We start from the raw sequence: 14,629 nt of genomic DNA, 5'->3' as shown, positions 1-14,629 counted from the left end.
CCCTAGGTTGTTTGTATAGCTTCGATTCAGTTGCCTGGAGAGATTCAGGACGAAAAGTATGCGCAGCTCATCCTGAAAAGATTAAACCTCATGGGTTTCACAAATATCCAATTCGTTTTGAAGAATTATTTGCTATGATTTTATTCCTGTTTTTGTTCCCGGATAAACGACAGTTGCGAGTGCATTGCATGCACGCACTTGACAGAAGTGACGCGGAAAATTTTTTCCGAAAAAAAGAGGCAATCGTTCAGTGATGTTGAGCCCATTATACCGTAACTTTTTCTAAAATGGTTACCATTGGGAAATGGTGACTAGTTAAAGCAAACAACATCACAGCATCTAACACTTTATATGCGTTTATTCTAAGAATAGATTTCAGCTCAGTGACTAGGATTTTCGTTCAACGACAGTTCTTCCACGACCTTCACACATGACTCTGTTTATCTCTTTTTTTTGTGGATTATTCATTTCAAATTGAAGTTCTCTATATGTGTAACTTAGGGTTCCGAAGACTCTTCCTGAATAGGCTTATTCCAGTCCTTATACATGTCAATTTTAAAAAGTGCTCAATACCGTAAATGGCAGGTGAATCTACAAATTTACCCGATATGTCCCCGATGGCATGCCATACGTTTCACCGGAAACAATTACAAATAGTGTGAGAAACACGACCGGGAATGAGTTTCGTTCGGGCGGTCGTCATATGAGGGGCAATCAACTCGCTCACGAATGTCCACACTTGTTACCATAGAGATGCCTTTGGTCAAGCTAGCTTTCTCCGGGGGGTCTTTCGCTAACCTCATGAGTATTACGACGTTAATACGGCTTAGCCTCTTATTACCCTCGCTCACAATCTCTTTGATACGAACTATAACAATCCGCTTCCCTGTATTAGCATACTATAGGATTTTCTACTTCTGCTTATCCATGGATCTATGGATCTTTGCTTAACTGGATTCTATCAAAGTACTATACATCCACTGTGTGCAATCTCAAGTTCGCGTCTATTTCTGGAATTCTCTTTTCACATATACTACAGAAATATTTAAAAACAACATCCTATGCAGAAAATCTCTCTGTTGTGTATTTTTTTTCAAAATAATGCAAGAATAGTTGAATCCAAATAAATGAGCAAATGACTTACAACTCATTTTTCTCCTTTTTTGAAACTAACACCAATGGCTAGTTCGTGCTTCCGAATGAGGTAGGAAAGTCGCACTAGGTATTATTTAGTGGTTCCCATTGAATCGCTTTTTTTCCCAATATTAATTGCACAAATTTAAAGGGGAACATTGACTTAATTTTTACTGGTCAATAAGAGCACCTTTTCTCTATCGCATTTGCATCCACAGACTTTCCAAACCCATGGGGGACACTAGAAGCTCGATATTTTCTATTAACATGTAATTACTGATACTGTAGTCTCATTGTCATAAAGTGAGCTATTTTATTTGGTTTCACACACCTATTAACCAAAATAGGTAATAAAATAATGTGTCTAATGATAGTGCTGCAATAAAAAAGGGAAGAAGTATTCTGCGATTAAGCAGAACAATCCTTAGAACATTTTCTCAGTACAATGAGGCTGCTAGGCAAGCTTCATTTGTTTTCCTTTCCCTTTTGAAATAAATACTGTGTAACAATTAACATTCACGCTTTAGAAAAAAAAAAATAAAAGGTTACTAGATCGATCCGAAAGTAGTTGGGATTGATGGTGAGGCATGAAAACATTATAATTGCTGCACGAAACCCTCTTTTGGAAAATTTACGGTGGTGCATAGTGGATGATGGATCGACTGTCACCAACTCCACCCACAATGGAATGTCATCCCTTATTCAGGGAAATTGACGATTCAGAGCATAAAACGATTTTTATTATGTGGATCTGAACGAAAAAAAAGGAGAGAAATGAATGGATTTCTAGAAAGAAACAGGAAATATTCCTCAAATGGAAATAAGACGTTTTTTTCAGCGATAGATATTTTTAATGCTATATGTATTGCGAGCACTTTTTAGACCCACATTCCTGGTCTAATTAATTTCGCAAAATATCATCGAATGTTAATGTTCCACAAATAAAACCTAGTGAGGAATTGTAACATTTCCAGTACATTTTTAAATTAAGGAAAAAAAATGAGTGAACTAATAATGAGACAGAAGCAGTCTATTTGTCATGAACTTCTATGATCTCTCAAGTATAATCGGTAATGGATTTGTTCAACCGGGCGAGTGGATGTGATTTTGATTGGGAGATACTAGTGTTTAGAGGGATTGTAGAGGATCGAGAGGGGAGGAAAACGTGCGTTACGGTTATCGCATCGCGTTCATCCGGTTGAACATATTCGGTACCGATTACCCTCTAGATTCTAACTTGATATTATCCTAATATGATATATATATATGAGAAAAAAGAATAGTGTTAATTCTCGATTCACGTTTAAAAAAGATGCTATTACCATGTTCTTAATGAGTAAAAACCGATAAGGTATGTACCCTTTATGAGGTAAAGATGAATACTGTGAACCTGACGTTGTTAGGATCTTCCGAGGAAAAATTTGGGATTTTTCTGCGAGAATATAACGTTAGATTAGTTAGTGGATTACGAATACGAGCATGTTCACCTTCGATTCCCCTAATCATCTCGAAAACGTCGTGCGAAACGGACATTCTGTATGAATTTCCCTACGAGGCACCTCATAACGCCATATTTGTACACTTTCTCTGGGAAATTTGATTGAATTGAATGCGAACAGGCTAATTCCGCTACTGACCTACACCTCTGTCACTACCTTTCCGTGAGGATCCTAACATCAACATTTTCGCGGTAGGTTGACATGTTTGACGGAAAAACGGAGCATACCCCGAAATTATTGATACTGTATTTACTGTATGAACGATGTGAACCATCAGTAAGAAAGCAGAAGCATGTTTAGTGTTTTTTTTTCCAAAAAAAATGTCTTTATAACATAATACCACCCTAGGAGAAAATACATGCACCACCTGTAATTAATTATTTTTAGCTCTCAAAAATGCAACGCTTCGATGTGTCATCAAAGCTGAATTTTGAAGTCAAAGTCCTACTTAGTACAGAAAGAACAGTCCTATTGTTTCTCATGTAAAATTCCATGAAATTGGTTAATGTTATAGCAGAACCGAGTGATAGGGAATGTCTTCCAAAAATCCAAGAAAGGGCATAATGCTAGGCAAAACCAGATTAAAGGCAACGCATTACAACTGGTACGGAAACCCCAAGGAACCTGCAGAGTTTATGTCGTATTTTACGGAACTTAGCATGACTCGGCTCACGTTTCCCTAGTCGTCGTTAAAGACGGCATGCGAACGACGTTTCTTCCTACGAGATACGTTAGAACACCCCCCCCCCTGTACGACCCGGTCAACTCAACACCCCATTCATTGTTTTTACTTGAATAGGCTAGTGAGAATGTATCATAGATCGCGCCGCATCCATGATCGCCCATGGATGCGGCGCGAGCAAAGGGAAGGTGCGCTATAACTTTCCTCGTAGGAAGGAGCACTGTTTTTACAACGATTAGGAGGTGTTGCGCAGAACCACGCTAGGTTCCGTAACCTGGAACCCAAACACTACGGGTTCCCTGAGGTTTGCTACTGTCAATTTTTTGGAACGATTCTTTCAAGCTGGAATTTTTGAAATATGTAACGAAGCATATTAGAACTGGTTGTGTGATAGGCAAATTCGAAAGTTGCACACTATCATCATAATATTATCGATTGTGCTTTAATAAAAAAAAATAAAATTTCAATGTATAGTCGATCCCGAATGTGTTTAACCGACTGAGCGCGATAGGTTCCAGTCAGAGCGTAAGGAAGAGCATGCGCTGCGACGAACGTGTCGCGCTAATGTGGTTGAACACGTTCGGCGTCGACCATATAGTTTCATAAGATTTTGCTTGGGAATGGATCTTATCTCTTTTTCTTCAAAATTGATTAAATATTATATCATATCATATTTGTGCGGTATTGATTAATCTCTGATCATTAATTGAATGTTGACAAAAATTGTTAGCTCAGAGATATATGGTCCTGTTCTGCAACGTTGTATTTTTCCATGTATTCCTATTGATCAAAATGAGTGCAAGAACTGTCTTGTTAATCTGTAATTATCCGCTACTTCCTTGACCACTGATTACAGTAACTTCTCTATCTGCTACTTTTTAGATTATGGACAGATTAGGAGTAGTATTATTGTTATCGTTGTTCGCTGCACATGGACGGAGGCTTCGAAGACAAACCTTACCTTCACAACACATTCAGGTCGGCCAAAAGTTCCTCAACGATATTTTCGTCCCTCAAAAATTTTCTTCGATTCTATGTACTTCTCTGAAATTCTATTTTTTAATTCTCTCCTGAAATGTATATGGAATGTAGAACATCATTAATTGTTTTTAATATACTGCTGAATTGCATGGCGTTAATGAACACGCGATACTCATTTATGATGCATGTAAAACGGATGCATAAGCATACGAGTCAGTGACACTTAGTTACAATTATAACTGGTAATTTATCCATGAGAGAAAATTAAATTTGTTAAACGAAGAATTTATTAATTTTCAGGTTCACTCACTTCATTCAAATGTGCTGTTCGATAAATATATCACAGTTATTTCATCTGAATCTAGAATAGACATGACAGAAAAGTAAGTTCCATTCTAAAAATTATTCCGTAATGAGTAAAACAATGACGATGAAGCATTTCTTATGAGACGAAAAGACTGGGTAGACTTTTTTTGAGTTTCCATCGAATTTTCGACATTAGTATAGTCAAGTCTGAAATTATGATAGTTTATGGTGAGAATATTGTTTGCAAAATACCAACGTTGCAGTAGTTTTCAATCAACACCGAGGAGTTTCAACATTAGCAACCTCATGTGGTTGCTAATGTTTGTGCATGACTTGGATTCACGATTAGATTGGTGTTCATAGAATCCTAAAGAAATACGTCTATGTTGATGAGAAATCTGCTAAATTTCGACTCACCATCACGTGGTCGGCTTTTATGGCAGTCTGTGTTCCAGAAATCTACTCCTCAATTAACTACTTGAATTTGAAATTCTTTTGTTCTTCTGAAATTCATGGTTTAGTCCGCGAACATAGTCGGCGCTGAGTGTGTTAGGCTGCCAGCAGAGTTCAGAGCCGCGCGAGCGGCGCGGTTCGGCGGCTCTGCGCTTCGATGATTATTGGGTTGGTTGTTCACATTCTTGCGCTCAATAATCACCAAAGCCGCCAAACTGCGCCCGTCGCGCGGCTCTGAACTCTTTGAGCACCTCTAAATCGGATGAACACAATGCGCCTTTGATTGTGGTACGTGAGGGCGAAAGGGGAGTGGTAAAAAATAACATGAAAATAGATAAAAAGCATGCGCTACGACAGACCCGGATGAACGCATTTGGCGCTAACCATATCCTGGTTTTGTGAGTTTAAACAGCTTTGGAAGATTTTGGGCTTAACATTTAATATAATTAAGTTTTGCTGCTTCATATGAAAAATTTACATTGGGAATTTCTCAAATTTTTATCATCAAAATGAAAACTGTTTTATATTGAAACGGATAATGAAGCAAATTGCTAAGTAATTCTTAATATTTCGAGCATTCATGTTTTACAGAAATCCTTCAACGGCGACTTTCATGGGGTGAGCGATTTTTTTTTTCTGATTTAGGAATGTGAATGGGTCCCTATGGTCAGGTCATTCAACAGTCTCTTTCGATTCTTATGACACTTTTGTGAATTGCTCCGCTCAACAAGCAGATACTTATTTAAACGTCCAACATAGTGCTACTATATACTCTCAGGGAAATGACATTAACGTAAGTTTTCTTTATTCTTCGTTCTCGTATTTTGACAATGATTGTATGGATTTTGGAAATCGGATTGTTATCGTTTTCAAAACATGAATTTGGAAAAAAAACTGCATAAATTCCGCGAATAACTTTATTTTAAATACGTATTTAATTCAAGTTTAAGTTCAATTCAGTATTTCAAGTTTAAGCCGGAATCAAAGCATGCAGGTTAATGTTAAAGGAACTTCATTTAATAAAAAAAAATTGTAACAAGTTATGATGAACTCTAGAAAAACATTCATAGTGGATTTTAAAATCGCAGAACCAAGCGCTTTTCATGTCGAAGGAGTACAAAAAAGCGGAAAAAAGAAGAAAAAAAAACGAAGCGAATCGAAGAAACGTTTTTCGATTTATTGTGTTAATTTTCTTTTTTCTGTTTAGTTTTATATGCGCACGAATCGGACGCAAGATGGTCACTCGAGCATTGTCCATGATCTCGTAGGAAATGTTAATGTGTCACTGGAGGATAGTGGTCTTCATGTGCAGGTGAGATGAAACCTCTCGAGCGAAATCTACAAAGAAAAAATAGGAATAAACAAGTAGGAAGAATTCTTCCGCGAGATAGATACGTTCTTACAAAAAAAAAGGTCCCGGGGAAGTATGTAGCTGGTGAAAAGCAGAAGTCTCAAAAACACACGGACAGATTCCATGGTTGTATCAATCGATTTCTTCTCCCACTGCTTTTGCGTAAAAATTCACTGCAAAAGATGTTAAATGATGTGTGCATGGCCTACACGGGTCGAAACGACCTGAAGCACGGTACGTGAGGAGCTGAGCTTGGCTCAGGTGGTTGCGAGCGGTTCCCGCAGCAGCGATTAGTGGAGTGATGGAGGGTCCCATCTCGGTTCCAACCCTTCGCCCCACCGTACCACCTACGCAGCTGCACCGAGCGCGATGCGGACACTAATCCGCTATGGAGCTTGTCAGCACAGGTAAATTGTCCCAGCAATCCACGTGTGGGTCAGACAAACAGAGCCCCAGTGCTCGTCTGCGCCTAGTTATCTCAGTTAAATACGTCCAGCATCGACTGTAAATTCTTCTGAGAGTACGCAGTTCCAGCAATGTCAGGAGAATTGTGCAAGGATCGTTTCCGTAATCCACTGTTGAATGAATTATTCTTGTCATTACGGTTCATCCACCGTCTCATTTCAGGGTGTCCGAGGACAAAGAGCTGGCATTGAGGCGATCACATGGTTGAGTGATCGGCAGAAATCCATGCACATCGTAGCCTCTACTCTTCCAAATGGGGTGCGAGAACTGATCCTTCTTGGTATGTAATTTTGTTTTTTGACGCTACATAATTTATCTGTCTAAAAAAAGTTGACGGTAACTATGTTGACTTTCGCTGCTTTTTGTAAGACTTCCTGAAATTGAAAGGGAATTCGTAAGCAGAGCGGAATGCGTTTGAGGTGACCGCGACACCCGATTGAACACATCTGATGCCGACTACAAAATATTAATTCTTTGATTTGTTTGGAATTACGAAAAAAATATTATGAAAAAATATTATTACGAAAAAAATAGAATAAATGTGATGTAATATTTAAAAAATGTCTGAAATATGTTACCTTCACTTGATTTAGCGACGTCACCTTTATATCATATTCGTGTATGCTTTTTGGGTGCTACAGTATACGTGGAATTCGGTGACAAGATAGTACAAATAGATGGCGACTACACCTCTATTAATATTTTTACGGATAAATACTCTATTGTTGCTCGAACGAATATGACTCCATATGATGTGCGGTTTTCTCATTTTATGCGAAATCCATGATTTTGAAACAAAAGCATCCATTCAAGGTTACTCTAACAAAAGAAGAGATTCTGATACGATGTCCTAACGAGAGCACAATGCTGAGAATGCTTCCTTCAGGAGTCGACGTCAGTGTGGAACAACTGAATAAGTACATAATCTCATGCTCAACATATGAATTTGATTCAATTTTTCATTCATTCTTTTTAGACTTCAAATCGATCGTGGAGGAGGAGAGTTATCACTCGGGAGCAGTGTAATCACAGCGGATGTTGTGAAGGTAGTGAACATTCCCCAAACTAGATAACATACCCTTACTTGGATCGATCCATCGTTCTTTTTCTCTCATTTGCTCTGTCGTTGTATTATATTACCTGTTAGCAATACTTACCACCGAGTATGTTCAACCGCATGAGAGCGACGCGCCCGCCGCAACGCACTCTCCCTCTGCTTCTTTTCGCTCTCCTCCCTTCCCAATTAAAGGAGGATCGCCCTCGCTCGGCTGCACACATTCGCTGGTCACTTTTAACTTACAACACCGCTACTAACTTGTGTCCCAAAAACCGTCGCCGACGGATTAATCCGTCGCAAACCGTCGGAATTCTTGGAAGTGGGCAAAATTAAATTTTGAAAATACCATTCGAAAGTAAATGAGCTGCTGATTTCAAATATACTTCGAAAATTTACTTTTGACAAATGAGCGACGGTTTTTGGGACACAAGTTAGTAGCGGTGTTGTATCTATGATTTGATTTTAAGGTAACAGCGATGGGCACTGATTTGAATCTTGACAACTCTGGTCGTGTAACCGCACATACAATGAACTCGCGTATATCAGTTCAAACTCCCGTACAAAATGTGAGTTCTTGGCTGGATCTTTTTTTTTGAAGTTGCTAAATTGCACCTTAAATTATATTCTTATCTTTGAACGCTGCTACCTCAAAAAAGCTTTGTCAAACTGGATTTTATCTTATTAGCATAGTGGTATATAGCTTATATGGGTGACAAGGAGTGAACATGAGACGTACAATGAAGGTAAGGCACAGGGAGGAGAGAACTTGTGTTTACGGCAGCGTATCAAGAAATAAACTTGTCTGGAAAACTGAGTGGAAACATGGAGCGTGGAAACGGCGTTTGTTCTTACGCGGTACATGAAAACGCGGCGAAATTGTGCACGCGCCGCATTCACAAGCGAGCGGTCGAGGATCAATCAGCTCTCAGCAGCTTGTTTACGCAAACTGAATGAATAGATTGCTGAGGGAATGGGAACATGTGCGTGTAGGGTGTTCTAAGACATATCCTAGAAAATAAAGCGGTTCCCACGCCGTTTTTCGGGACGCCTAAGGGGAATTGAACGGAGTCACGCTCACACTTTCGTGACACGCTTTAAGCAGAAAAAGAACATTCTTGCAGCATACGCGTCGCGTTAACTTGGTTGAACACGGTCAGTTTTCAGAGTATGTGGCACTGAAGAGTTTTTGGAAAAAAGTAAGAGAGTGTCGCTTTTTTCCAGCGTAAAAGCAAACGTTTGTGAAGGAAACTACAGGTTTGGGTAGGTGTTTACCTGAATCCACTATTCCTACTAAACATGCGGCTAAATCGCCGCGAATGATTCATGTGATTTGAGGATAGCGGACAATGTTAATGATGAAAACATTCGTTGTGGGCGGGTCGGATTTTTACTAAATTGAGTCATTTCAGGTGGGTATGACAGCTGCTCACCATGTTATGCGTATTGACGGTGGTGCACCTCGGCTTATTGTCGAGTCAGGACGTTCTTGCATAGAAGTGGTAAGAAGTCACGGGTTGCCACAATTGAAGGATCTCTTGTCACCTTTTGTCACACCACCTGATATTTTCGCCAATGTAGGTCCGGGAGGTGAGTGCTAACAATGGAAGAAACCAGTATACATAATTCAGTTCTGTGAGCGCTTGAATCCATATCTATTGCAGAAGTTCATCTCACCACACTTCCTCAAGACTTTGTTGAACCTTCGTTCCCACGTCCTGGACCGTTGGGAGGACCGGTCATATTTTTCAATGGAACTGACCGTTGTGCTCCCTGTCTCAACCAAACTTCTGTTCTACCTAGAACAATACTGCCAACTAGCCTTATTCCTACATTCCCCACTAGATCGCCTATCGAAGCTGTTCCTTCAAGCACTGGGATTAAAACGTTTCCCACACTCCTTACACACCCAAGTGAAGCGAGTACATTCCCAATGGCATTGACAACACAGCCACATGTATCCATTGTCACAGCTTCAACCCCCAGGAAAACTCTGCCACCTTCCTCAACTGAGCCATTTCCCTCGCCAGCGGAAATTACAACTGTCACCCAGGCAACGTTATCAACTTCAATAATCAAAACTGAGGGACTTCCTGCAAATATCACTACTACTCCTACAATCGGTCCCACAAGAACGTCTGATCAGTTCGTGATCGGACAATTCGAGGATTTTACAGGTGCGAGCAATTTTCTGACTGCTGACAAATGACGGAAACAGTTTTATCCAGAAATTACCTTCAATTTTTATGAAATGAGATGGATTCAGTAGTTTTCTGGAATGTTCTGGTTCCTTTCTTAGGATGTTGAGACATTCATCATTGCAATATTGCCATTTTAAATGGCGGCAATAGAGGACATTTTGAATGTTAGGTTCCCTTCTAGGTAGTAGCTGGAACTCGAAAAGTAATTTACAAAGCTGTCAGCGAAAAAGCGAAATATGCGAGTCCAGAAGTTCGAGAAAATCCGTTAGTCTCTAGAAGTCCAAAATAAGGATAATAACAATGACGAAATAAATAATAAGGAACATCCGAAGCATCATTTTAGCCGAGAGATCTACTTTTTACACCTACACAGCCCTAAGGAGATGTTTCGCCTCATAACGTCACCACTGATCCCTTCCACACATTTCCAGTTTATCATTTCTGTTGAGGTAAAGGGTTGTCTTCTTGGATGCACTGAAGCCTCTGAGTGTTCACGAGGTCTCGGATTCCTGGATTTGAAAAGGGTGTTTCAAATACTCATTGCCATTTTTAAAAACGAAATTCCAGGCCCTATTTAACTGTTTAGAGAACCTAACATCAAAAAGTTTTGAAACGATGTTTTCAATCAAATATCAATATTTTAATAATATACATTTATTTTATTTATATTATCCTATTATGATTTATGTTATTACTACTAATATTATTATGTTTTATTTATTATGTTTTATTATTTTATTTTTATTTATTGTTTTATTTGTATGCTACTTTTAATATAATATTTGTATACTGTCTTCGGGAAAAAAGCAGAGCATTTTAGGTGTGGCTACTGGCCGATTGGTCGCCGTCACATTGTCACCTTCAAGACCTACGATAACCGCACATACTTCAGGAAAAACATCTCCTACACCTATTTCTGTACCTGGCGCCACTGCTCCTCCCACTTCTACTCCAATTGTAGGAAGTTCTCCCTCGCCGACCAGCTTACCTGTGATTGGGCCCGGACAAGTCACTGCTCCAATTAGCGGCGGGGGTGGAGGTGGTTCATGGGAGACAGAAACACTCTTTCCGACCCCACCGACGACACTTCCAAGGTTATCCTTGGTCTCAGCTTTCGTTCAGGATACAAACAGCAACTTCTCGATATTTTTAGGAAACCGTCAGTATTAGTGTTGAAGATGAAGATCCCTTCATCGTTAGATTTGCAATCCTTTGACCTTACTAGCAATCTGACCAGCGCTCTTAGTCAGGTTGTGAAGGAATCAGTCAAACGCGTGAAGAGGTTTAAGAGAGCCACTGACGAGAAAAATCAGGAATATCTTGTGCAGGTTTGAACATTATCATATTCATTAGTAAAAAGTCTACAGTCTCTTAATAGTTATAAAATCCTTGATTTAGGTCCATAAAATAGAACGTGTTGGTAGCGCGGTTCAGGTGTTGTTTTCTGTAAATGAAACTGAAGTTGATTCATATATGGTCGAAAAAGATCTTTCTTCACTCGATCGAAGTTATTTGATGCGCTATGTTGGATTTCCTGTAGGTTTCGGATCGGTTAAAGGGACTACGTCATTACTTACTAGTACTTAAGGTATTGTCAACAATAACTCAAACCAATTTGGACACTTATATCGATCTTATCGTGATCGGCTGTGTAGCGCTTGTTTTATCACTTGCGTCGTTCTGCTACACTTTCCGAACTACGTTAAAGCAAAAAATATGGGCTGTGAGTTAACCTTCAATAATATGTTTGAATAAGTAAGAGCTGCAGAGCACAGCCCTTGAGAAGTATCCATTCCCGTGGTCACTGAAATTGAAGACGAATATGACGTGGTATGGATTTTCGTTGGAGTATACCTATTTCGGGTCGTAGATTATATATATAGGGGTGGTTCCGCTCATCTCTCCCTGCATCACTGTAAACAGACGGCTCCGGAACGCTGTTTCTTACGACGTCCTCTATTGCAACGCGCCACCCTTGCGGCCCGCCCCCTCTTGGGATTCGTCGGTCTAAATTGATTGCCCATCGGGGTGTCCGAATGGATTTTCGACAAATTGCAATACAGGACTTCGTAAGAAACACGACCCGTATGTTTACAGGGATAGAGGGAGAAATTAGCCCAACCACCTCTGTAAGCATAATCTACGACCCGATATAGGTCTGCTCCAACGAAAACTCATACCACGCCAGATTCGTGGGATGATGCCTTTAAGTCCAGTGAACAGACATAGTCGGGTCAGAACGACCTGAAGCAGTTGTGTAGGCGGCTGCGCTCGAAGCGACACGGTTAGGATTCAGAAGGGACCCTCGCTAACCCTCGCCACTCATCGCTGAAGTCCAAGTGAACGAGGCAGTGCTCAACTCATCACTTGAACGGCTAGCTCACCCGCTCCGCTTCGAACGCAGCCGCGTGCGCAACTGCACTAAGTTTCAGATCGTTTTGACTTCACTATAGTTCCAAGGATAGGCACAAGAACTTCACGAATTCACGTCTACCAACGTGTTTCTCAACTATCTCAAGGATCTGCAACCGAACGTTTTCCTTGTACAATCAAACCTTATTTCAGATTGTTGCAATCGTTTCTAGACGGTTTCCCAGATGTCCATTTACTGAAAAAGTGACCAATATCACTATTATAACTGATGACACATTGGGAGTGTAAACAACTTAGTTTTCACGCACCTGCTTCATTCACACACACACGCACACACACATACATAAATATGTGCACAAAATCAATGCTTCCACAGTAGACAATCCACGCTTTCAATTTAAGTCTTTCATCCAGAAATTAGCTTCTATCTGGAGGAAAAACTGGTGTCACCACTGCAATTCGTTTTATTCCTGCCATGATACTGCCGCTGCAATTAATTCGGAGATAAATATGTATTGTTGGCTTTATTTTAATGTGATTAGTCATGTGATTTTTCAAATATAACATATCTTTTTTCTGCACTTTCCCGTCAAATATATTGTTGCTTATTATTGCTGCCAAGTCAAGTTGTAATCGTTTCAAGGTATGTGTCATAATAGCTCAATTTATTTGTATTCGTTTCGACGCTAGAATTGTTTAGTTTCATAAATTTTGAACATTTTTGTTATGAGTTACAAAATTATTCGTTGCAAACATAGCTATAATTGTCTGTTAAGACGCTGTAATACCGTAATCGGAGCAAGATAACAAGTAAATGAACCTAGATTACGTTTTGTTTTTGTGCTCCTCCACCGTTTTCTGCACATCCGGTTACCGTAAAACAAAAGTAACTGTAACTTTAAAGTAACTATAAGAAACAAAAGAAAAGGTAATATGTAACGGATTTATGGAACAAGGTCGACTGTGAGACGAGCTCATCACGGAGAATGCAGTAGGAGGTGAGACACATAAAAACATCCCTTTCCGGAGATAACTCACCGGTGTGACACGTCTAGTCGTTTTTAATTCTTATTTTATGAGAAGGAATATGTTTGAGTGCTCCAGCACTTTCTAAGCAGAATACTACCACGAAAAAATGTTGGGATAAATACAAAAATGTTGGGATATTTAAAATGAGCACTGCGTTTCTTCAGAAAAAAAAACTCAAAAAAGTAAAGAGTTGCTTGGAACAGTGGAAAAGACATCAAACGGGCTTTCCTCATAGAGAAAGGTTCATGAAAAAATCTGAACATTGAGGTTCTTGTCCTCCCCTAGATATCTCGTAAGTTCTCTCCAGTTAAGTTCAGTTCCATCTAAACGGTCCTCATTAAGGCGCAATACCCCCAAAACTTTCTTCGCAAGCAGATGAAAGTAATTCCCGATCGCTGGAGTACGACAGAACTTAGGATTCATTATTCCACTTACACATCCATATGAAATGGAACACTCTTCGGCATCACTCATACAAAGAACGTTCGCTGATGGTGACAGCACTTTTCACCTCCTTGCAAGTCAAACGAAGAAATTTCCCGGAAAAGAAGCTTCTTTTCAACACGTCAAAAGCAAACCTGCGCCTAAACAACTCCAAACATATCAATATTCTTTCGTTTGTGCATCGAGACATTTTTTCCAAATACTGAAAAGTGAAAAAACACAATCACCTTTCGAAGCTGGTAAAGTAGCTATTTTTCACTGGGAGAAATAGTGTGCTCACCTACACGACCTGATAACTCGATACAGAAAAAGAGCACGTCAAAATTTTTCTTTGAGTCTTCCTGGAATTTCTCGTTTCAAATACTTCCTAAATTAGTTTGACATTCCCAACTATGGTTTGCATCTAGTATCACTAGTAGTTGAATACTCGCTGTGAATAGACTTCTGTAGGGTCAAGGGCAGTTGTGGATCGAATAGAAGTTTCCCGTTTCAGATTTTTCATAAGTAATCTTGGCTTTTCTCAACTATAGGTTGCATCTGGTATCACCAGTAGCTGAACACGCGTCATAAATACAGTTCCATAGGATAGTGGGGCGCACTCAGTTTCTGTAGTCCGGATGTAATCCTCTTCACCAGCCACCTTTATCTCTTTAGTCC

At 39.7% G+C, this 14,629-nt stretch overlaps 1 protein-coding gene across 2 annotated transcripts; it reads left to right on the top strand.

Moving 5' to 3' along the window:
- Nucleotides 1–4,200: 4,200 nt before the first annotated feature.
- Nucleotides 4,201–12,787, top strand: RB195_025726 (uncharacterized protein; the record flags this gene model as incomplete). Of its 2 annotated transcripts, XM_064213991.1 has the most annotated exons (14): nucleotides 4,201–4,293; nucleotides 6,263–6,367; nucleotides 7,034–7,151; nucleotides 7,465–7,625; nucleotides 7,685–7,788; nucleotides 7,848–7,917; nucleotides 8,396–8,494; nucleotides 9,338–9,515; nucleotides 9,590–10,102; nucleotides 10,947–11,220; nucleotides 11,280–11,454; nucleotides 11,525–11,662; nucleotides 11,715–11,849; nucleotides 12,692–12,787. In XM_064213991.1, 14 exons carry the CDS (start codon nucleotides 4,201–4,203, stop codon nucleotides 12,785–12,787), a joined length of 2,259 nt encoding a protein of 752 aa, XP_064069872.1. The 2 variants fall into 2 exon arrangements, with proteins under 2 accessions (XP_064069872.1, XP_064069873.1); XM_064213992.1 differs by lacking the exons at nucleotides 4,201–4,293; nucleotides 7,465–7,625; nucleotides 11,715–11,849; nucleotides 12,692–12,787 and having other exon boundaries at nucleotides 6,269–6,367; nucleotides 7,034–7,129; nucleotides 11,525–11,713.
- Between the last annotated feature and the right edge of the window lie 1,842 nt (nucleotides 12,788–14,629).

The sequence above is a fragment of the Necator americanus genome, chromosome X (assembly GCF_031761385.1).
Source record: "Necator americanus strain Aroian chromosome X, whole genome shotgun sequence".
NCBI classification, from domain to species: Eukaryota; Metazoa; Nematoda; class Chromadorea; order Rhabditida; family Ancylostomatidae; genus Necator; species Necator americanus.
This window is presented reverse-complemented; position numbering and strand designations above follow the sequence as displayed.